Genomic DNA, 22,428 nt, shown 5'->3' on the forward strand with positions numbered 1-22,428 from the left:
GGACTACCGGATTTGATATTATTTTGAATGAATGACGTGTCGGTTATTCGTGTCTCTAGATGTGGGATAACACGTGGCACGTTCTACGGCAAGCACGTGTTAACTCTCATCTGGGTGATAATGACCGGCGGTTCGTTTAAAATAGTATCAAATTGGGCGGTTCTCACATACATGTTCATCATCATTACAAAGCGAATCAAGTGAAGTTCTGACCAAAATCCATGTTAAGATAGAGTGCAATGAATACTTACAAAACAATCAGGAAGCGAATCATCGCAGTAATCTGAGGATTGCCTTTCAAGTTACTCATCAGAAAACGGCAGCGGTTGCTCGAGATAAAACTAAAGAATCCATCATGAGATTCCATACTATCTAGCTGCTGGGCCATTACATCTATATCAAAAAGCTTACACAAAACCTTCACTTGCATTACATGCAACCCATTAGAGGCAGACACCTCACCTCTTTAATGGGGACACAAATGCAAAACCTGAGGAAATGAGGAGCAAGCGAGAACGGATAAAGTAAAGGTGAAAGGCATGCAGCATGGGAAGGTGAGCACCTTAAAATTGACAGTTTACCTGTTTACACTGGCCTTGCCTTGCCTGTTGCCTTGGTACGTACCATTTGTCTTGTTGTTTTCAAAGACAAAAGGATTGCATGTCTTGTTCATGGGTTGTCGGCAGATCTGAATTTTGTTCTCTTGCAAGGTTTTGATCTGCCGCCTGCTGAGGCAAGAATGTAAGATGGAGTGTCTCCAGTGTTCAGATTGAAACAAAAAAAGAATGGGAAAAAAGTGAGTTCATAGGGTTGAGTTTCTCGAACGATCCTATCAAAGTTCCAACTTCAGAAGTTTTTGGTGCCGATTAATTTGAAGCTAAAGCTAAAGGTAAATTGAGGTGTTTGAGCGAACTATTTTTTTCCTGTTTTGTACTGAAAACAAATATTTAAGTACATGTATAAACTCCAAATCTTGTAAGAATCTAGGAGAGGGCTCTCTCCCAAATAGGGCTTAGGTAGTGATATTTCACAAAACTCAATCATATGATGAAGTATCACATATATATAGTGGATGTATGGAGTAGGAATCATAATTTGCCAGATCAGTCTTATAATTATGATCACCTATATCTAGGTTTCCGCATTCCCTTATCTTACCCTAATATAAGTACTCCCTCCGTCCCGCTTTAACTGTAGCTAGGAAAGAGTGCCTGTGAGGGAATTCCGATTTCCGAGTGACTCTTAAATCGGGACTGAGGGAGTACTATATAGCTGATCTCTCTCAATATTTTATTTTAATTTGACCACATAGTCAAGCTAAAAACAACTAGCTTATCTGTCCGAACGTAAAGTATAAGAACTAACTAAAGTATTCAAGTTACCTATGCGAATCGTATGACATCTTGAGTAGCTTCGTCAATAGTCTTAGATTGGTAACTTTTTTTTTAAGAAAATGGAGTCATTTAGTGGACAAATTTATGGAGATGTTAAACCAAAACAATACATTTAGTCATGACATATGATGGGCAAATTTCTACTCAAGGAAATGTCAAAGCAAAGAATGTTCATATGAAAACAAAAAAAAATCTACTTTTAGAATGATGAATTTTAGGAAATAGAACGGGCAAGTGCCCACCGCTGGTTAATATTGTACTCCCTCCATACTCGAAAAAATGTGATTTTGGACAGCGACGCGGTCTCCAAAGCTTAACTTGACTTCTTATTTTTATAAAAATATTTATCACAAAGTTTTATATTTATACTTTTATGAAAGTATTTTTCAAGACAAATCTATTCATATGGTTTTTGTATTTTGAACCTCAACAACTTAAAAGTTATTTTTATGATTTATATTCTCAATGTTTGACCCAAACTTTGTCCAAAACGATATTTTTTTTAGTATGGAGGGAGTATACATTAATATATGGGAAAATCCATTCTATATCTTTTATATTTAATTTTAAAAAGGAAAAGGCAAAAAAAGAATGATTTTCCAAGCCCTAGCTATTATTGTTGACTGATGGAAATAATTATCCTTTTTTTCTACGAACTAAAAGCAATATCTATGTTGACTTGTTTCCTTTCAAGATAATAGATCATACATTGAACCAATTTAACCAAAACATAAGTAGTACAGAAATTAATACTGAGGGAGAAATGCAGCTGAGCAATCCAGCAAGAGGAATTTAAATCTCAACAATAAAAATTTGACATTTAGCATTGAAGTAGCTAGAATTTGTTCTTCTGAAGACTTATTTGTTTTTTATACTGCAACCTGCAGTGTTTCTTCAGCTGCATGGTGGAACCCGATGAGGTGCAGGGGCTGTGGATTCAGCTGCGTTGGCTGCATCACTAAGCATCCCGTTGTTTGATGGACAGGATCGATGTTCCTTGTTGCTTACAATAGGTATCTGTGCCGTTTTGTTTCATGTAGAAGCTAAGGTAGCTTGCACAATACTCTAGATCAAAGAGAAATCCAAATTTCGAACTTCGAGGTAATAGGTGCATTGATCCATACCATAAGAAAAGGGTAATTGTGTAGTTTACTCATTTTGTTGCTAGGCAAAATTAAACCAACGAAATTTTTCAGCATTGGATACTGGTAGGGGCAGGAACTTTGGAGGGCTACAAGCGAGGACTGAGATTCAGTGACATCGTCCCGTGATATTTCCTGTGACATTGAGTCACTGACGTGTGGGACCCAAGTGTGAGTCCCACACGTCAGTGACTCAATATCACAGGGAATGTCATGGGACAATGTCACTAAATCTGCATCCGAGGCATGCATCCTTGATGGAAGTCCGGGTCAGCTTCCAGTAGAATGTATATATGTATCTCAACAGATGATTTTGAAATTCATACCCAACTTTCGAGCTTCAGGCTTTCTATTTTTTTATGTGATATTGTGGAATTTTCACATTTTCAGGGTTCTGAATGGTTTCATTTAATATCGTCAAATAAAATTATAGTAATACCATAAAGTACTGTTTCCTTCAGAAAAAAATATGTACCCAAAAGCGGCATAAAAATTTATGAACCCACGGTAGTGTCAAACTGAGTGGAGTCGCATGTACATGTATCACTCAATGGTCAATGCCAATGCCATTTCTTTCTACATGTATGTGGGGTTATTTTTGTTCCCAAAACAAAGCTGTACCTGTACAGTACGGGTACTATTGTACATACCTCCTCACTTTTTATTGTACATTACATAAAGATTACACAGGGTACGTGCATTACTTAATTATTGCACATCCTGGAGTAATAATAATTATTGACGACACACAGTCCACGCATAGTAGTCTGTACGTGCATACGGCACTACACTTGACTCATGTGACTGGGAGTTGCTGCCCTGGGACTAGCCTTGTCACTCTTTTTTTCGCGACCGTGCTTTAGCACGTTTTTTATTTAAAAAAAACTAGCCTTGTCATTTTGTCAAGGCTGGGGGAATGGGGAGTGAATCGGTAAAAAAAAAACTGCATTGCAATCCACATATAACAAAACATAGGGTGACAATTGAGCTTTTTCTTTTTCATTCTTGCCATGGATCATTTTTTTATATCTACTCACCCGAGTTCGAGTCTCAATACGTTGATGGTCTCTAAGATAGATGGTTAGAAATAACTTCATGCCAATTCAATATTGTCATTCCCAAATAAAACACATTCTTCTTCTATGCACGGCGATTTTTACGCTACAGCTTGTGTAAAAATGCCCTTTGATTCATGGGGCCTCAACTTTCAGCCGGCAATGTGCAGCAAAACGCACCAGTGTTGTGGACCATATAGTGGGTAAAAATAGAAAGGGAGCCTAGCCTTCCAATCTTGTCCGCCACTAGGGCAGTAGATAGCATCCTTTGCACAGCTCTCTCTCAGGCCACGGTGAATAGCACAACAGAACACATCCTGTTGGCCAGTCCAAACAAACAGTGCTTGTGATCCTCAGTCATAAGTTTTTTTTTTCTGTCATTGGCACTTTCAGGCTCCAGTGCAAGTGCAATCGGCTGTAGCATGTGATCTTCAGAGTGGATCGGTAATTCTAGCACAAACATGCAAGCTCACCAAGCAAGCAAGCAGGTTCTTTGAGTCCCCATGTCCCCTTCCTCAAAAGCATGGGGCCTGTTGTTCTGTTGCAACTAGGATTGCATTACCAGTTATGGCCAACATGGAAACCCTTTAATCAAAGCAACTCTGCACATCAAGTTCAGAGATCCTGAGCCAACAATTAATTTTCACTGCCTGTCATGTGCATGAAAAGAAAAAACAACGATGTTGCTCCCTGGACTCCGAAATTTATAAAGATTGGGATCAGAACACAACATGTCAACATAGGAGACATTCATTACTGGTTTCGTACCCACAGATGCATATGTACATGGTTATACAGCACGCTACAAGTGATTACTTGCAGCATCACCGCCAAATTGGTGGTGATATAAAAACAAACTGTAAAAATCACAGGTTTCATCAAACCCGTGAAAAATGCAAATTCCCATGGGAAAAAGGGTACCTCAACCATGGGATGTAACCCAACCCACCCACACAGAGGAGAGATTCAGTCTTTATTTTCTTACATGCATATACATAGTTACAAAGATTACTCGAGATGTCACCGGATTCAAGTTGTACAGGCTTCCTTCCCACCACTGCACTGAGCCAATTGGAGAACTTGACAGTCAGCTGATTCCTTTTGGGCCACAAATGAACTCAGTGCACCATTGATGACCCTTGTTTTCTTCATTCTTAGCCTTCTCAATGAGCCAAGGCGTGCCACCCATCTATACATATTAGCTGTATATATAAATACAAAATTATACATTCCCCTTGAAAAATTTAGACTGTGGAGTGTCTCAAGAAAACCATCATGGCTACTCCTGTTAGAGCAATTCCACAAGCCATCAGACCATAATGAACATCCATCAACTCAATTCCGTGGGATGGTTCTAGCTCTGACAATTGTTGTGCTGCTACTTTGTTTTTGGAATCAGAGTCGTCAATATGCAACTTCAAAGTCTGAAATTACAATTTTCACTCTATCAATGAGGCAATGGGGTAAACAAATGCCAACAAGACTATTAATAAGCCGCCTGGCAAATTTTTCCAGACTCCAACTGAGTTGGGCTTGATTTGTCCAGGGCAATTCATCATACTAAAATAAATGCGTAAATAATATTTTATTGTTGCACATACATGACATCAATATTGTTCTGTACGGGGCAATGTTTTCAATCGTCTAGTCGGACCTAGTCGCCATGGGACCGATAAGGCGACTAGTCACGATTAGTCGTCGATCAGGCTGATTAGTCGAGCCAAGTCGGTCCTAGTCGTCTGTATAGTCGTCCTATGTGTACCAGGACGGATATGATATATATATATGCTATATATAACTTAATATAAAGCAAGCATAACTCAAACCTAATGGGCCACCTCGCTAGCCTACCACCGGCCGAAGCCCATAACTCAAACAACCGAGAAAACAATCGTGAGTCTGATCGTTTTCCTACCTGATCGGCCCGACTAATCACGATTAGGTGACGACTAGTCGGACGACTAGAAAACTAATCGCTCAGCTTATAGAGGTCACTGGACCGATAAGCTCGACTAATCGCGATTAGTCGGACGACTAGATAACATTGGTACGGGGTAATGGATACACCTTAATATTAACCATGAAAACCAAAATCTAAAGTGCCAATGTATATGATACACACTCAAATGGTAGTACTTTAAGCAGACAAAAAGGATCCACATCAGAGAAAAGAAAAACCTTTAATCGAGATGATTTGGCATTGAGCACAGCACCAGCAAGATCAGAATCTGTAGTAAGGAGCACCTTGTCACCTTCATCATCCTCATACTGCATAGAACAACAGCATCAAATTTCAGCTGCTGCAATTGTAGTATACACAGTATTCTAAAAAAGCTCACAGGTTTAATTCAGCAGTGCTTGACAACAATAGAATACCCAATTGAAATACATAATTCTTCATAAAGATGCAGTAGTGAATCTAAAATTTGTATATTGATAGGAATTGGATCCCTACCAAGGCGTGGGCGCAGGTTGTAGGCGTGGGAAGGAGGAAGACGGAGGATGATGCGCGCCCGACGGTTTCTGGGCGTCGTGGTCGCGCAAGGGGGAGGAGGCAGGTGGGATTGAGAGGATTGTGGAGGAAGAAGTGACGGCTGCTGCCGCGCTACAGTACCCGCGGCGCTACAGTACCGTGCGGGGTACTGTTCACGAGATGTCGGCTAGGGTTTGGGGGTCTCCCGGCTCCCTGAGGGAAGCCGAGCGATATGATTACTCTTGCTTGATTAGATTGATACATCTCCTCTCCTTATATAGAGAGGTTTACTTGACCCCTAAGCAAGCGACTAATTAACCCTAATGGGCTAAGGCCCAATAAGCCATTGACTCCTCTAACAGTGTTTATAAAGAAACGAGGTAAATAACTGGGCCAAGCCCATCTAATCTCCTGCGCCTAGCCACTAATGGGCCTCCTCCTGGTGTACTGGACACCGGTCATAACATCTCTCCCCGCCATAGTTCTTAAGGCGTCGCCTAGTCGTCGCCTAGTCGTCGCCTAGGCGATGAGGCGCTCCAAGGCTCCAAGGCATCCTGGACGCCTTGCCTAATTCATGTCAGGAAGGGATGGATGGAGGGAGAAGGGAGAAAGAGGACGAAAACCGATCAGCGATAGCATGATGATGTTGTACCTGCCGTCTCCGACAGTGCTGCGCCTGGGCAGCACCGCCTCCGCGCCGTCCGGCAGGGAGGAGGAGCGGCGGCGCCATAGCTCCATCTGGGGGTGGCCGCGGTAGGGAGGAGCGGGGGCACTGGTGCTCCATCTGGGGGTGGCCGCGGCAGGGAGGAGGAGCGGCGGCGCTGGTGCTCCATCTGGGGGTGGCCGCGGCAGGGAGGAGGACTGGCGGCGCTGGTGCTCCGTCTGGGGTGGCCGCGAAGGGAGGAGCGGGCGAGTGGCGGCGCACGACGATATAGGGTAGGGGGAGAGGGTGGGCTGACGGGAGGAGATGAGTAGTTTATGGGCTGGTAGTGATTTGGTGGGCTGGGCCTTACATTCTTCCTGGGCCTTTTCTCTTTTCTTTCTTCTTTTCTCATTTCTTTTCCCCTTTATACTGCTAATTATACTACTAATATTCTGCTTTTACGTTGGTGTGGCGTCGCGTCGCCTCGCCTCGCCTAGGCGTCCAGAGGAGGTAGGGCGCCACACCTCGCCTCAACGCCTTAAGAACATTGCTCCCCGCCTGCGCAAACAGCTCGTCCTCGAGCTGGAAGTCCGGAAAATGGCCCTCGATGAAGTCCATGGAGATGTCCGCCCACACCTGGGATGGCACCTCCAGCGGCTGCAGCAGCCCCGCCGGCTGCAGAGTCTCCGTCTTGTTGCGCTGACAAGTACTGCAGGACCGCACCCAATCCTGGACCAGGGCACGATCGCCGGGAATGTAGAAGTCGGAGCGGAGCCGATGCAGTGTCTTCTGCACGCCCTTATGGCTGGTAGAGTGCGCGAGCATAAGCACCTGGTGGCGCAAGTCGGCGCGGTCGGGGACGAAGAGACGGCGCCCGTGCAGGAGAAGGCCGTCGTCGACGCGCCACGGCGTCGACAGCTCACCAGCCTCCAGTTGCCGGCGTAGCAGCTGGGCATCTTCTGCGGTCGCCGTAGCACGGCGGATGTCGTCGATCAATGCGAAGGAGGGCCCGGAGAGGACGCACGCCGCCCCCGGGCTGCTGTCTAGCTCGACCGCGTCCTTGGCGTCGCGGCGGGACAAGGCGTCCGCCATGGTGTTGAGGCGCCCCGGCCGGTACTCGACGGCGAAGTCGAAGCCGAACAGCTTGCTGATCCACTGGTGTTGCTGCACGGTCGACAAGCGCTGGTCTAACAGAAACTTCAAGTTGTAATGGTCAGTGCGGATTAGAAAGTGGCGCCCCCAGAGATATGGGCGCCAATGTCAAACGGCCTGCACCGGACCGATGAGCTCCCGCTCGTAGGCCGCCAGTTTGAGGTGGCGCGCAGCGAACGGCCGGCTGAAGAAGGCGATGGGGCCGGCCTCTTGATGAAGGATAGCGCCAAACCCCACGCCGGAGGCGTCGCAGTCCACCATGAACAACTCGTCGAAGTTCGGCATCTGGAGGACGGGCCTGGTGGTGAGCGCGCCCTTTAGTGCCTGGAAGGCCGCCTCGGCCTCCTCGTCCCAGGAGAACGCGTCACGGCGCAGAAGACGCGTCAGGGGCGCCGCGATGACGCCGAAGCCCTGGATGAACTTCCGGTAGTAGCCTGCCAAGCCCAGGAAGCCTCGGAGGCCCCGGGGGAAGCGCGGCTGTGGCCACGCAGCAACCGCCGCAACCTTGTCGGCGTCCATGGCGACGCCGTCCTTGGAGATGACGTGGCCCAGATAGGCCACTAATGTCGCCCCGAACGAGCACTTCGAGCGCCTAAGGTGGAGACGATGCGCCCGAAGCTCGTTGAGGACAATGGCGACGTGCTGAAGGTGCTCCGCCCACGACGAGTTGTAGATGAGTATGTTGTCGAAAAAGACTAGCACAAACCTCCGTAGGTAGTCGAAAAAGACTAGCACAAACCTCCGTAGGTAGGGGCGCTGGACGTCATTCATCAGCTGGATCTGCTGGATGGGAACGCCCTGGGACGGCGGCGGCGCGGTGGGCGTGGGGTGCGACACCGTCCCGTCGAAGGGCATCCTGTACTGGTACGTCGTCGTGGCGGCGGGCGATGGTAGAGGCTGTGGAGGCGGTGGTGGAGGCGGCACCGGCGGCTGCGGCGCATATGATCCGGCGAGGAAGGACCGGATGCCCGCCACCGCCTGCCCTAGGTCCATGATCGCCGCGGTCATCTGCTCTGGAGTGAAGACGATCGAGGCGGTCGCCAATGGGGCGGTCAGCACCCCTGAGGTCGCGTGCGCACCTGGCAGCGGTGCGCCCGTCGAGGGAGGTGGTGGGGCGCCGGTCGTCTGGGGCAGCGTCATGGCCGGCGATGGTGGCGGCGGTTGAGAGGTGGGCGGAGAAGAAGAAGACATGATCGAACCAGAGATCCCTGATACCAGATTGACAGGAATTGGATCCCTACCAAGGCGTGGGCGCAGGTTGTATGCGTGGGAAGGAGGAAGACGGAGGATGATGCGCGCCCGACGGCTTCTGGGCGCCGTGGTCGCGCAAGGGGGAGGAGGCAGGTGGGATTTAGAGGATCGTGGAGGAAGAAGTGACGGTTGCTGCCGTGCTACAGTACCCGTGGTGCTACAGTACCGTGCGGGGTACTGTTCACGAGATGGCGGCTAGGGTTTGGGGGTCTCCCGGCTCCCTAAGGGAAGCCGAGCGATATGATTGCTCTTGCTTGATTAGATTGATACATCTCCTCTCCTTATATAGAGAGGTTTACTTGACCCCTAAGCAAGCGACTAATTAACCCTAATGGGCTAAGGCCCAATAGGCCCTTGACTCCTCTAACAGTGTTTATAAAGAAACGAGGTAAATAACTGGGCCAAACCCATCTAATCTCCTGCGCCTAGCCACTAATGGGCCTCCTCCTGGTGTACTGGACACCGGTCATAACAGAACACCTAGTTCTTCTCTATAAATGCCAACACAAAGTTGAAAACATAGGGATGTCAAATGAGTCAAGCTTACCAAAAGTTGAACTGTGCTCTTTTCACCACCAATGCCTAATCTTTGCATTACAGAAGATATCAACTCATCTAAACTCTCATACCCTGGAAATTGAACAGATAAGTTTTTAGCTGAAGCAAATGAACCACAGTTATCTACTTACCTCTCAACTAACTTCAAAGTAAGTACCTACCACAAGTAAATCTATGCATACGTCCATTCTGGTCCCGAAGCTTAAAGACAAATGAATTACCAACAGCAGGAGGATACATACTGCTCCTGCCATCCCCAGCCTCTGATGGCGTCACTAAAGATAATTCACTGCACGAAGCAATAATTAAGGTAGGCATTGTATTTGAGAGGGAATACAAAAATCAAATATTAACAAGACCTGTGACTATCAAAATCCTCGTCTGGAGGCTCTAGAGCAAGAGCGGAGTTCCAGAATTTCTGCATCATTGTGTTCGCCACATCATTTGCAGTCCCAGGACCTCCTTCAAACTTCAGACAGAAAAATATGCCATGAACAAAGATTACTAGGAAAGTCCACACAAAAAAGGGAGGGAAAGCATGGGCCATAGAGAGAGACCATTGAAATGGCTGCATGAGTAAGTTGCAGAACATCCAAGCAAGCAACGACCCGCCCATCTGTTCACAGTGGGAAAAAAAATCGGATGCTCAATATGAATACCAAAGGAGGAAACTTTAGGATGAGAAGCATAAATGTTTACCTCCATCGAGAACAGGAATATGCAAGAATTTACCATCATGCATGATATGTAGTGCATCAAGGATTGTCATGTCTAATGTAGCACAATCGGGATGTGCAGTCATTACCTGGAGCGAAATGTAACAGCAATGTGAGTCTACAATGAATACAAGCTTCAACGCCTTTTTGAAATAAAGAATCATATTCTATAGAAGAAACCTTTTCTACTAGAGTTAACTCAGGTGAAAGATTTTGCGCCACAACCCGCATAAGCACATCCTTTGAGCTGAGATCAATGTATCCATTAATAAATCGAAAAGATCTAAAAACTGGCAACATCATGCTTAATAAAATTCAAGAATTAGATTACTTACGTAAAGATTCCTAGCAGTGAATTTCCGGCAGTAACAACAACTGAATTAACTCGTAAGTCACGCATTTTCTGGGTTGCTACATAAACAGGATCTGAAGGTGAAGCTGTTGCTACTCTGCAAGTAAATATGGATTTAAGAACTCTTATTTTGATCACCTTTTGGAAGAAATTTACAGGAGGGCAATGAATCAGAAAAAAATGATCATATACTTTGTATTCTCCGTGATAATGGTTGACAAAGAAAGTTTGTACATCTGTTCTCTCAGAGTCTCTATAATATTTTGGGAAGCTGCACCCAAAGAAAGTTATTCGCTAGGTAAGTACATTAAAAACAAACAGTTTAGAGCAAAAGTTGGAAAAATAGATATACATTGGAACATTCAAGTTCATGATAAAAGGCTTTGTTTTAAGTGATCACAAAGCTAAAAGCATTTTTCTTGGGAACAATAGTATTAGCAACTGATGTTGGTGTGCATGGCAAGAATATGCATGTTCTCGTGTTCATCTTATTCTTACTTGTGCATTAATGCAATGGTGAGAAAGTAGAATAAAGCAACAGCTGACACAAAAATACATAAATGTATGGTAAAAAATATGTGTGTTCTCGTGTTAAGCTAATTTTTCTTGTGCACTACAACTGATGAGAAACAAGAAAATGCAGGAATAAAGCAATAACCGACACAATGTGCATACATGAGACATTGCCCCCTAATTGACGCTCAACCCCTTCTACAGCAGCTGCTAGCGCATTATTTCCCTGCTCTGCTGCCCTTTCCAGTCTTGATATCGCATCATAGAGGCATTTTGCAATGTTTAGCATCGCAATAACCTCACCATTTTCCACAACTGGAAGGTGTCTAAATTTCCCTAAAACAAGAAAAGACTATATTAACTTCAGCAAGAGGAGTGCCATATCCCTCGAAGTAAGTTTATTTAAGAACATGAAAACAAAGAGCATTAGCACATACAGCATTAAAATGTCCTATTTTTCTTCATAAAATACATACAGGAGCAACATAAGTTCTGTCATTAGAACCTGCCCCGCCCATCTAGACTAATGTAGTAGCTAAGATACAGGATAATCTGCAAAAGTAAGACATCGTTGCAATAAGTATGAACCAAATAATGACTTTCTACCATTAAGAAAATAATAGGTTTTCTTTAACTTCCTGCAACAATAAACATGGAAATTTTAGATTTTCCTTTATTTCCACTTTAAATTTTCAAGTTATGTTCACAGCACTCAGTGCATAAGGACAACATAGTTCTATTTGTTTCAAAATCTTTTTTAGTTTATTTAAGGTATCTGGGCCAAACAAACAATATCACTAGGGAGGATGCAATAACTTAAGGGAAGATCACATATACCTTGGACCATTTTCTGCAGCGCCTCAATAGCAAGTGTGTCAGACGTGACATACACAGGGTTCCTTGTCATGATCTTGGAGACGAGTGTTTGCTCAACACGCAGGCCCTCGGCAATCACCCTCGTGGCTATGTCCTATATCCCAGTTCAAAAAGAAAAGAATGGAAAGAGAAAGTGCATGCTTTTAGTAGTAGTTACATACTGCTGGATTAGTCTCACTTTTGTCCCAAACAAACACAGATGAAAACACACAAAGGTTCAGCTCCAGAACAGCAAAAGCATGCATATATAGTAGCTTCAGTTTCAAATTTCAGGCGCCATAACTTAAGCATGGAATTTGGAACAGATAAAGAGGATAGTCCTAACCTGAAGTTGCAATGGCACATAGGCACCAACACTAAAGAAATGTTTTGTCTCATGGCACTTGATTGAGACAGAAGCAAGCTTTTTATGGGACCAAGTGGAGCACAATCATCAAAGCAGCTACTACTATGCAATGACATTGAGATAATCTAAAAAGGTCCGACCTTTTAAGCTCCAAACCAGTTGCCAGCCAATCATAATCCCTCAATCAAGCACCAAAAATTGCAAACTGATTCGACTGAAGGAACACACGATACCTTGTCCGTCAAGATGCCGGAGAGCAGGTCGTTGGCGTCGGTGAGCAGCACGGCGTCGACCCGCCTCACCGCCATCATCTTGCACGCCTCCGAGACCGTCGTCCCGTCCGGGATCGTCAGCGCCTTAGACAGCCGGAGCTTCTTGACAGTCCTCTCCCCTCTGACGAAACCCACCCAGCAACTTAGTTGAGAGCTGAGGCCCAGGCAGAATCGGAGCAAGGAGGAAGCTTTTTGGAGGGAGCTTACGCGGCGTGGCTGGGGCAGCGGGGCTTGGGGGAGAACTTGCCGTAGCCGTTGCCGTTGCCGTTGGCGGCGGCGACGGTGAGATCATTGGACCTGCGGGAGGACGCGAACGACGGCGGCTTACTGCGCATGCGGCGATTCAGTGCCACCGCGGCGGTGGGGCTCATGACCGCGGCGGCGGATGCTCGACGGGGTGGTTAGGAAGCGGCGACAGCGGCGGCGGCCGGGAATATTGGAGGGGAACGATCGCTGGTTCCTTTTTTTTTTTGTGGGGGCTTCTTTGTGGGCCCCCTTTTAATGCTTTAACATTTCGGTCCCTTGCATTCTTCGAAATGCAAAGCCTTTCCTTTCAGCCTTTGTAACACGTGGTAAATGAATACACTGCTCCGTTTGAATATCAGGAAATGTGAGAAGATTTCAAATTCATACAAAAACAGGTATATTCGAAGATTTCTGGTATTCAAATTGGAGGCTTCGTTCAACATCAGACCATATGTCTACGCCGGTCACTAAGTGCACGTTCAAAGTATTTTAAACACTACGGATTCTAGCACATTTGGGGCTTTGTAGGAATAAGAATTGACTACTAAAAAAAGAATAAGAGTTGATATTCAACCGAAGGAACAGGAAGCAAACCGAGCCGAAGCAACCAGAAAAAAAAAGAAATCAGAAGAGGACTTGCCCGCAATAACGTCAGACCCGATGGGGCGCTGAGCGAAACGTCGCGCGAAGCCTTTCTCCAATGATTTTTTTTCTTTTTGAGCGGTTGTTGTTTCAATGATTTTTTTTTCTGTTTCCTTTTGAAAAATTAATGGTTTTTTGAGCGGCTGCTGTTTCATGATGGGTTGACCACGACGCGCCGCGGGCTGCCACCAGGGTTAACCGAACCGTCGGTAACCGGTCCGGTTTGACCGGTTACCGGTCAAACCGGTCCGGACCGGTACCGGTTCGGTCCGGTATGAAACCGGTCCAAATTCAAAATTTAAATTTGAATTCAAAAAAATGAAAAATTCCCAAAAAATTCCTAAAAATACTTCAAGGTGCAATGAATCTAATGGTGTCAAATTTTCTCCAAAATTCGTTCATTTAGTATGGTTTTCGGAATTTATAAGTTAAATAAAAAAAGAAAAAGAAAAAAACCGCGGCCCATTAAGGCCCATCGCGCGGCAGAGGTCATTTAACGTCGCGTGTCCCTCAGCCGAAGCCTCACCAGCGCCTCCCTCACCCGCTCCCCCCTCACTGACTCCTGTCCGCCGCCAGAAGTCGCCGCCCGCCGCTCGAGGCCGGTTAGCCGCTCTCAGATCCCGGCTAACCGGTCTCCCTCACCGGTAAGCCGGACCGGTAGCAGATCTACCGGTCCCGTCCGGTTTTCCGCCCGGGGAGGCCGGTTTACCGGTATGGGGAGGCGGTAAACCGCCGATTAGCGTCGGTAAGCCGCGGTCAGGTTAGTTTTTTTTCCCCTAGGATTTAGGTGTATTTAGATGTTTTGTTTTAGGATTTAGGTGTATGACTTAGGTATATTTAGAATTTAGGGAAGATTTATTTATATTACATGATTTTTTGCACTATGTAGTAGATTTTAGCTAGATTTAATTTAGGTGTATTAGATGATTTTTGACACTATAACTTAGGTAGGAGTAAGAATATTAGATGATATATTTTTGTTGTGCATGTATGCAGATAGACAATGGCAAGCAGAGATGTTGTGTGGGAACACGGTGAAAATCTTTATCCCGGATGGCGATGTAACTATTGTCGTACGCAGAAAGGAGGAGGTGGTGCGACTAGATTGAAACAACATTTGGCTGGGCGCGGGGCAGAGGTGATCCATTGCAGGAATGTGCCACCTGATGTGCGGGACTTCTTTCAGCGTGAGTTGGATAGGGCAAAGAAGGCAACTGCTGACCGGGCCCGAGAGAGGTTGAGACGGGAGAAGGCTGCAGCAGAGGGAAACTATCCCGGTGATGAAGAAGATGAGGAGGCTCAGGTGCAGCGTGCCATGGATCTATCGAGAGCGGAAGCAGAGTTCCGACGGGGGTTGGAACAGAGAGGAGGTGCATATGAGCGTGGAGGGGGTAGTGGTTCGACGAGGGGGAATGTTATGCAGAGAATGTTTCGAAAGTCCACTTCGCAGAGGGAGAGTCCTGTGGTGGAGGACTATAACTTGGCAGCTGGTGGGAGAAGAGGAATGACACAAACAAGGATTGATACAGGCTCCTGGACGCAGAAGGGTAAGAACGCAAAGGAAGCTATTGGTAAAGCTTGGTCAAAGTTTTTCCATATTGCAGGAGTACCTGGAAGACAGGCTGACAGTCCATACTTTATCAGCGCGGTTAGGGAGACACAGAAGTGGGGTAAGTTTTCTTTCATTGCAATGATACCTATAAACTTACATTTTTGTATCTTATGATTTTCATATGGTTGCAGGTGAAGGTATCGCATCACCCACTGGACGGGATATTGATGGCAAGTACCTTGATCAGAATGAGCAAGACTTGAAGACGAGGTACGTAAAGTTTCAGAAAGACTGGCCCTTATTTGGCATCACGTTAATGTGTGATTCATGGACTGGTCCGACGAGGATGAGTGTCATCAACTTTTTGATATATTGCAATGGGGTCATGTGGTTCCATAAGTCTATTGATGCGACTGGAAGAATTCAAAATGCTGCATATTTGTTCAAGGTAGTCCCTCAACCTGTTCCATTCACATTGTGTATGTTTTGTCATGTTACTAAAAAATCCGTCTTCCATTGCAGGAGATTCGAAAGGTGGTGGAAGAGATTGGACCGGAGAATGTCGTGCACGTAGTCACCGACAACGGCTCGAATTACAAAAAAGCATGCAATGAACTACTAAGTGATGTGTATGACCACATAGCTTGGACACCTTGTCTAGCACACACCGTCAATTTGATGTTGAAGGATATAGCTCGAAGGCCTGAACATGGTGTTATCATCAAGCAGTGCAAGCGAATTTCAAATTGGTTACACAATCATGGTCAGTTGAATACAATGATGAGGAACGCAATCGGTGGTGAGTTGGTCAAGTGGAATGCCACTCGATTTGGAACCAACTACATGTTCCTAGAGAGCATCTATCGGAAACGTGATCGTTTCATGCAGTGGATGGCATCTACTGAGTTCCAACACAGCAAATGGGCGAATACCGAAGATGGTAAATTTACTCATGCAAGTTTTTCAAGTATGGAGTGGTGGGATGCATTGAAATATATCATCGACACAGTTCAACCAATATACAAGTTCCTCCGCTTCGCTGATCAGGACAAGAAGCCGAACATGTGCGAAGTCGTGATGGCCTACCAGACTATGAAACAGGAGCTGAAGTCTTTCTTTGGAACAAATGTTTCCACACTGAAAGAGTATGTTGAGGTGGTGGACGAGAGGTTGGATGATGTGTTCATAGGCACGTATGTGGGTCCAGGTAAGCACACATCAGTCGTCTATTTTTAAAATCTATTGAAATAATGCTTATTTGAAGTGATTTATATTTTGCAGCTGCTGTCCTAAATCCGAGGTATGCCTATACGATGGAACCAACTCAATAAATGTTTCGTGGACTTAAGGATACATTTCAGCGCATGACGGATCTCCAGAGCGCCGTCCAGGCATTGCAGGAGCTTGACGTGTTTCGGCAGAAAATTGGCGAGTATAGCAGTGATATGGCAATGCGGATGGCGATGGACCCAAAGACATCCCCATGTAAGAGTTGTTCCGTATAAAATTGTTATTTTCTCTCTTCGAAAATATTGCTTACATACTCGGTTGCACATGCAGCGTCCTGGTGGATGATGTTCGGATCAAGTACTCCAAAACTGCAGTACCTTGCCATGAGGCTTGTTTCACAATGTTGTTCATCCAGTGGATGCGAGCGGAACTGGAGTACTTTTGCCTTGCTGCATACAAAGGTTCGCAATCGGTTGTCGCACAAGAAACTTAATAAGCTTGTCTATGTCAACTACAATCTTCGTCTCCGACTCGAGGAGGTCTCCGGCCCACTGATGCTTGAAGAAGGTGATTTCATTGACCAGCTAGCCCATCTTTCATTCTATGATGAGAAAAATCCGGTGCGGGAATGGATGGAATATGGTAGATCTAACCGGGCTCCAGTTCTGGACGAGGATGATGATGACGGCGACATCCCTCTCCCGTCCCATATTGTCAGAGATCAAATAAACGTGTCAGATCTACGTGAGGCTACGGGGAATGATTCCATCAGCGATTGGGCACGTCAAAATATAGGTGACACTCACCTAGGGAAGAGAAAGTTGCACAAGGGGCCTAAGAAGGGTGACTCGAAGCGTCGAAAAGGCAAAGGAACAGCAAAACCAGTGAGCAGCGACACCGAGACTGATGATGGCGAAGGTGAGCGTAGTCCTCCGTATCAGGAGTCCGAGGATAGCAGCTCGGCCGATGATGGTGATGATGGTGACGGTGCTCAGCCTAATGCTGGTGGTGGAGGTAGTGGTGCTGATGATGCTGCTGGTGGTAGTGGTCATGCTCGTGGTGTTCGTTTCACAGGTATATATTGCACATATAAATACACACATATTTCTGACTATTGACTACTAATTATGAAATATGGTTGATTGCAGGGGAAACTCAGTTCACACATGCTACTCAGGACACCGACCATGGAGCACCGCAATCGCAGAGGAGAACAGGTGGACCGACGGACTATGACAGTCCACAGAACTCTTCTTCCTCCTACAGCGATTCGAGGCACTCTTTTCACTATCCCATTCCTGACATCAGCATGCAGCCACCGACGAGATGGGTGTACGAATGGGAAGACCCCCATTTTTACACTATGTTAGTTCAGGAATGGCAGACAACATCGGCGTGGACGGGCCAAACTTGGCAACACTACAAGGCTGAGCTGCTTAGAGTGCGAGGTATCGCTTTGATGTCCACCGCCGAATACCAAACCGCATCTCAAATGGGGGTCTTCCCATTTCTACGTTGAACTTTTCATTTCATGTGTATAAGTGTATGACTCCGTATTTGTATGCACCCTATTACTATTGTATTTGTATACATAATTATAACTCATTGCTTTGGTAGGGTCATTTACATTAAAATGTGCATAGCTCATGTCGAAATTTCCTTTTATTTCACACCGGGAATCAATTTTTCAAGCGGCGAAAAAATACTCTAAACAACCGGTATACCGGCCAAACCGGCCGGTATACCGGTGTAACCGGTCGGTATACCGCAGTGAGCCGCAACACAAAACTGGCCGGTATACCGGCCAAACCGGCCGGTATACCGGTATACCCGGCCGGTATACCGGTCGGAACCGCCACCACGGTAAAATTTGAATTCAAATTCACATTTGACCGGTTCCGACCGGTAACCGGCCTAACCGGACCGGTAAACCGGTACCGGAGCCCGGCGGTTAGGCCGGTCCGGTCGGGAAATTGAACCCTGGCTGCCACCCACACCGGGCCGGGCCGGGCCGGGATCTCCTCGCGCGTGGGCCCACGGGCCTGGCCGGAGGCGCCTGGCCTCTCGCGCGCTGCCCCGGATTCCGAATCTCCCGCGCGAGAAAAGTTAAAAAGGATGCGCGACCAAGGGGCTTCCTAAACCAAATTTTATTTTTCAAATTAACAGTTTGACCATATATCTGGATGACTTTTCAGATATTAATTAAAAAACTAATTTCAGAACTCACTTGGAAACCGCGAGTGAATCTTTTGAGGCCTTTGAACGCATCATTAGCACATGTAGGTTACTGTAGCATTTATGGCTAATCATGCACTAATTAGGCTCAAAAAATTCATCTCGCCGTGTACATCCAAACTGTGCAATTAGTTTTATTATTTAACTATATTTAGTACTCCATACACATATATAAAGAGAGAGGCACAAAGTTCGAGGTGAAAATTTTTGGAAACTAAACGCGCAGCTTTCGGCCGCGTGTGCGCGGACGGACGCGGCGGGGGAGATCCTGACGCCGCAGGTTGAAGTTGAAGGCTTTCCAAGAGGTGGCCACTTGTTGTAGCTGCCACTTGGTTGGCTCCAATCCAAAGCTCAGGATTCAGGCCAGTTTATGCGCACCACATCGTGTTGTTCACTCTTGCGAATGCTCGTGCTCATGCTCACTCTTGCTGAGTGCTGCGGAACTTCATTTTTAGTTATCAGCATGGTTTTAAATGCCAGCTAAGACATTTAAGGGTGGAGCTGTAGTCACAGCGTTTAGCGGGCGAAATGCCATAGCAGCTGCTCTTCCTATCACCTATAGCCAGCTATAGCGGTATCTATAGCCAGCTATAGCGGTATCTATAGCCAGCTATTTAAAACCTTGATTATCAGAGCACGCATACAGAAAATAAAATTATAAAAGATATATGTACACGCACAACAAACGAATGACTAGAAAACTGATTCGTCGAGAAGATAAGAACAAGGCATCATGCGTATTCGGCATTAATAAGTAGTAGTAGTTCGTTTCACAATTTGTACTGGAGAGCATCTAGTTTGCAGAGGTGCAGAACCAATGAGCGATGATACACCTGTCAGGATTCACACGGCAGCTGAGTACGTAGATTTTTGCTAATAGTTCACTCTGAAGAATCAATGGCAGTACATACCACACTCTAATACTCTATCATGTATGGTAAACTAGTGAGGTGTCCCGCACAAATAGCGCGGGTAGCTAGTTTTTTTTGTTCTGTGTGTTATTATTTTTACTCGAAAATAGATGCAGATAATTTTTTCAGATGACCTAAACCGAGATATCAATTCTGCCTTTTTCTCATTGTCATATTTTGTCGACTACTTTTTAACACTATGAAGTATTTTGGAACATGAATTCTAAGAGAAGTTAATATCTTATATGCAAACATATTTTTATATTTATGTAGAGCCTTATATTTATATTATATAGAATATTTTGAGCAAGAATATAACTGTTTCAATTTCTGACTGATGATACACCTCCTTCCTTTAGAGTTTTCATGGTTGTACATATTTAAAGATCTCCATGAGTAAATGTATAAAATAGGAATAAATAATCTTCTTTCTTTTCTTTCCTCTCCAATCTCCAGTACCTAAACCCCTATGCATGCATGTCCCATAATATCTTACGACTGATGCATTTTTCCAATATGTATTGTGAACTGGGTTTGCATATTCACTGCCTCAGCCAGAGGTATAGTCTTCTCCTTCGTGCTTGTGCCATCTCTCTTGCTTCTGTTCCCTAACATCAGGCGGTGCATTTTTTTTTCGTTTTCAAACACTTCATGTAGCTTTCTATGGATGGGCATGGATTTCAAACATCAACTTCCAAACTTATTTGTTCTAGATTACATCGGCGTTGCACATGACTGCATCACGTATCATTCCTTCTCTCCTAAATTTTTTGGATCACAATTGTCCACTAATCGCAATGCTACACACCAAGAAATCACGATCTTGCTACTTCTAGTTGTCGCTGGAGGTGATCACGTTCCTTTGCGGCCATGTTAGGGTGGTACTCGGTCTTGTGACTGGGCTAGTGTCATGTTGCGGCTATGACATGGTTGTACCGTCGCCCTATAATTGTTGTGCTCCTAATGTTTGCATTCAAGTTATTGTTGCACTTTTGACGGTCTAACAACTGTTGTGCTCCTAATTCATGGTAATTGGTCCTCTCTATGCTGCTATGTGGCTAGACTTCTCTGTGCCCAACCAACAACCGTTTTCTCCATGGTCATTGAGGAATGAGAGTACTCTATCCTGCTTGTGATGAGTGAATTGTCAACCGTGCGGTGTGATCGTGCGCTTGGTCTTTGGATTGCAGGTACATAGGCGTCGAGTGTCGACGGAGAGTTGCCGTGGAGGAGCTCAGGCCGGGCGGCAGCGTTGGCGTCCACTCCTGGATCGAGGGCGCAAGCGGCGATGGAAGACGGGTTTCTTGGTTTGCGCCACAAAACCAAGGAGGCGGACGGCGGTTGAAGACGCCAAGTCGTGGAGGCGACGGGCGTCGACGGCGTCTAGGGCCTCGCTGCGGGCGAGGAGGTGACGGGCGTCGGGCGGCATCTAGGGCCATCAGAAGGCCGAGGCGGGAACGGCGTCTAGGGCCACGGCGTGGAGGCAGGAATCTTCCCGCGCGTGGAGTTTTGGCGGTTTTCTCAAAACCGGCCACCTACCCGGGTTTCGCAGACCCTCCAAAACCGCGAACCGGATCTTCATCGACACGGCGGCATCGTGGAGAAGACTTCGTTTCGAAGAAAGAACCTCGGCCGTCGGATGAGTCCTTGTATCGTTTTCCGGTTTTGCCCCTACGGGCTTTCTAGTGTTTAATTGAGTCTAGGGGTAGTTTAGTCTTTTGGGTTGAGAGTTGTTGGGGGTTAAAAACCCCCTCACCCCTCACCCTCTCTCCCTCTCCTTTTTCCCTGGACAGAGCACACACACCTCCTCTCGGGCGCCCTCTCCCTGTCTCCTTCCTGTTCTTCCTCCCTCTCCTCTCTAGGGTAGGATGTTATCCATGGATTATTGAGACTTTGTACTGAGATTGTGTGGGAAAGGAGGCCCAATCCTCCTTGTGCCCTCCGGGCTTTGAATTCGTGTTCAATCTCATACGTTTCGTGCCTTTGTTTGTGACGATTTTTTATTTCGTTTGTTTGATCATGAAGCACGAGATTGGTGTGGTTCTTTGAGTTCTTTGACGTGATTCTAATCCCTCTTGCCTAGTGCAAAACTTTTAGGAATCACGAGCTCTTTAGGATCAGAGTTCTAGTGCTTTTCGCGTTTCTAGAGAAACCCCCGCTCTTGCTCCGATTTCTTTCGATTCCTCTTAATCCGTGAGGACTTTCGTTGAAATCTTTTGGGGATGTGTTCTTGAAGTCATCATCTTCATCTCCCCAAAATTTGAGCTCCTTTGGACGTGTATTGATCGACAAATCATCAAGATTTCCAAAGGTCGCGGGCTGGAAAATTTCGTTTCTGGGCACGGTCAGATTTCTTCCTATCACCGGTTAAACCGACACTTGTGGGATGTTGCGTCGGATCAACCGGTGAGAGAGTTTTTGCATGTTAGGGTTTTCTGCTTTGCGTTTGGTTGCACCGGTGCATTAGACTCTACATGCATCGGTTCAACCGGTGAGTGCTTTTTCTGCTGCTGCTTTGCTCATTACACCGGCGTATAGAGTTTTCTTATCATCGGTTTAACCGGTGCCCGTTGAGTCCGGTTTGAAGCGCCTCTGGACAACTGCACCGGTGTTTGACTTTGATTTTATCGGATCATCCGGTGTGTAACGTCGGTTGAACCGACGCAGTTCAAACCATTGCGTCGGATCAACCGGTGTTTGCTTCTCTCGTGCTGCCGGCTCTGCTCGTCAGTTGAACCGACGCCATTCAAACTCAAGTGTCGGATCAACTGGTGAGGTATACCGTGTGTTGTTTCATCTGCTTCTTCTCGCTGTTTGTTTCCGCACCAATTCTCGTTTGTCCTAGGATTGTTTTATGTTAGTGTAGCTC

At 46.0% G+C, this 22,428-nt stretch overlaps 2 protein-coding genes across 4 annotated transcripts; one reads left to right on the forward strand and one right to left on the reverse strand.

Moving 5' to 3' along the window:
* Positions 1-4,312: 4,312 nt before the first annotated feature.
* On the reverse strand, positions 4,313-13,193 carry LOC120643742 (CBS domain-containing protein CBSCBSPB3-like). Of its 3 annotated transcripts, XM_039920213.1 has the most exons (14): positions 12,951-13,193; positions 12,705-12,864; positions 12,087-12,219; positions 11,412-11,585; positions 10,929-11,007; positions 10,720-10,833; positions 10,565-10,631; positions 10,368-10,473; positions 10,226-10,284; positions 10,028-10,137; positions 9,830-9,957; positions 9,658-9,740; positions 5,770-5,859; positions 4,313-5,015 (listed from the first exon to the last, which is right to left on the reverse strand). In XM_039920213.1, the coding sequence occupies exons 1-14, from the start codon at positions 13,112-13,114 to the stop codon at positions 4,836-4,838; spliced, it is 1,647 nt and encodes a 548-aa protein (XP_039776147.1). In that variant the 5' UTR covers positions 13,115-13,193; the 3' UTR covers positions 4,313-4,835. The 3 variants fall into 3 exon arrangements, with proteins under 3 accessions (XP_039776147.1, XP_039776148.1, XP_039776149.1); XM_039920214.1 differs by lacking the exon at positions 5,770-5,859; XM_039920215.1 differs by lacking the exon at positions 11,412-11,585 and having other exon boundaries at positions 4,545-5,015; positions 12,951-13,191.
* Positions 13,194-15,278: 2,085 nt separating this feature from the next.
* LOC120645365 lies at positions 15,279-18,615 on the forward strand. Its single transcript, XM_039922157.1, has 6 exons — positions 15,279-15,301; positions 15,375-15,631; positions 15,706-15,808; positions 17,152-17,487; positions 17,562-17,616; positions 18,609-18,615. The coding sequence occupies exons 2-6, from the start codon at positions 15,500-15,502 to the stop codon at positions 18,613-18,615; spliced, it is 633 nt and encodes a 210-aa protein (XP_039778091.1). The 5' UTR covers positions 15,279-15,301; positions 15,375-15,499.
* Positions 18,616-22,428: the final 3,813 nt, after the last annotated feature.

Source organism: Panicum virgatum, chromosome 8K, assembly GCF_016808335.1.
Source record: "Panicum virgatum strain AP13 chromosome 8K, P.virgatum_v5, whole genome shotgun sequence".
Lineage (NCBI taxonomy): Eukaryota > Viridiplantae > Streptophyta > Magnoliopsida > Poales > Poaceae > Panicum > Panicum virgatum.

Bases quoted from the DNA above. Each gene is read 5' to 3' on its own strand.
- LOC120643742 (XM_039920213.1), bottom strand. From the start codon at position 13,114: ATGAGCCCCACCGCCGCGGTGGCACTGAATCGCCGCATGCGCAGTAAG. The intron at 12,865-12,950 runs GTAAGCTCCCTC...GGGTTTCGTCAG, and splicing joins CGCTGCCCCAGCCACGCCGC to AGGGGAGAGGACTGTCAAGA. The intron at 11,586-12,086 runs GTATATGTGATC...TTCTTGTTTTAG, and splicing joins GCTGCAGAAAATGGTCCAAG to GGAAATTTAGACACCTTCCA.
- LOC120645365 (XM_039922157.1), top strand. From the start codon at position 15,500: ATGTGTGATTCATGGACTGGTCCGACGAGGATGAGTGTCATCAACTTT. The intron at 15,632-15,705 runs GTAGTCCCTCAA...CTTCCATTGCAG, and splicing joins ATGCTGCATATTTGTTCAAG to GAGATTCGAAAGGTGGTGGA. The intron at 15,809-17,151 runs ATGTGTATGACC...TAAACGTGTCAG, and splicing joins ATGCAATGAACTACTAAGTG to ATCTACGTGAGGCTACGGGG.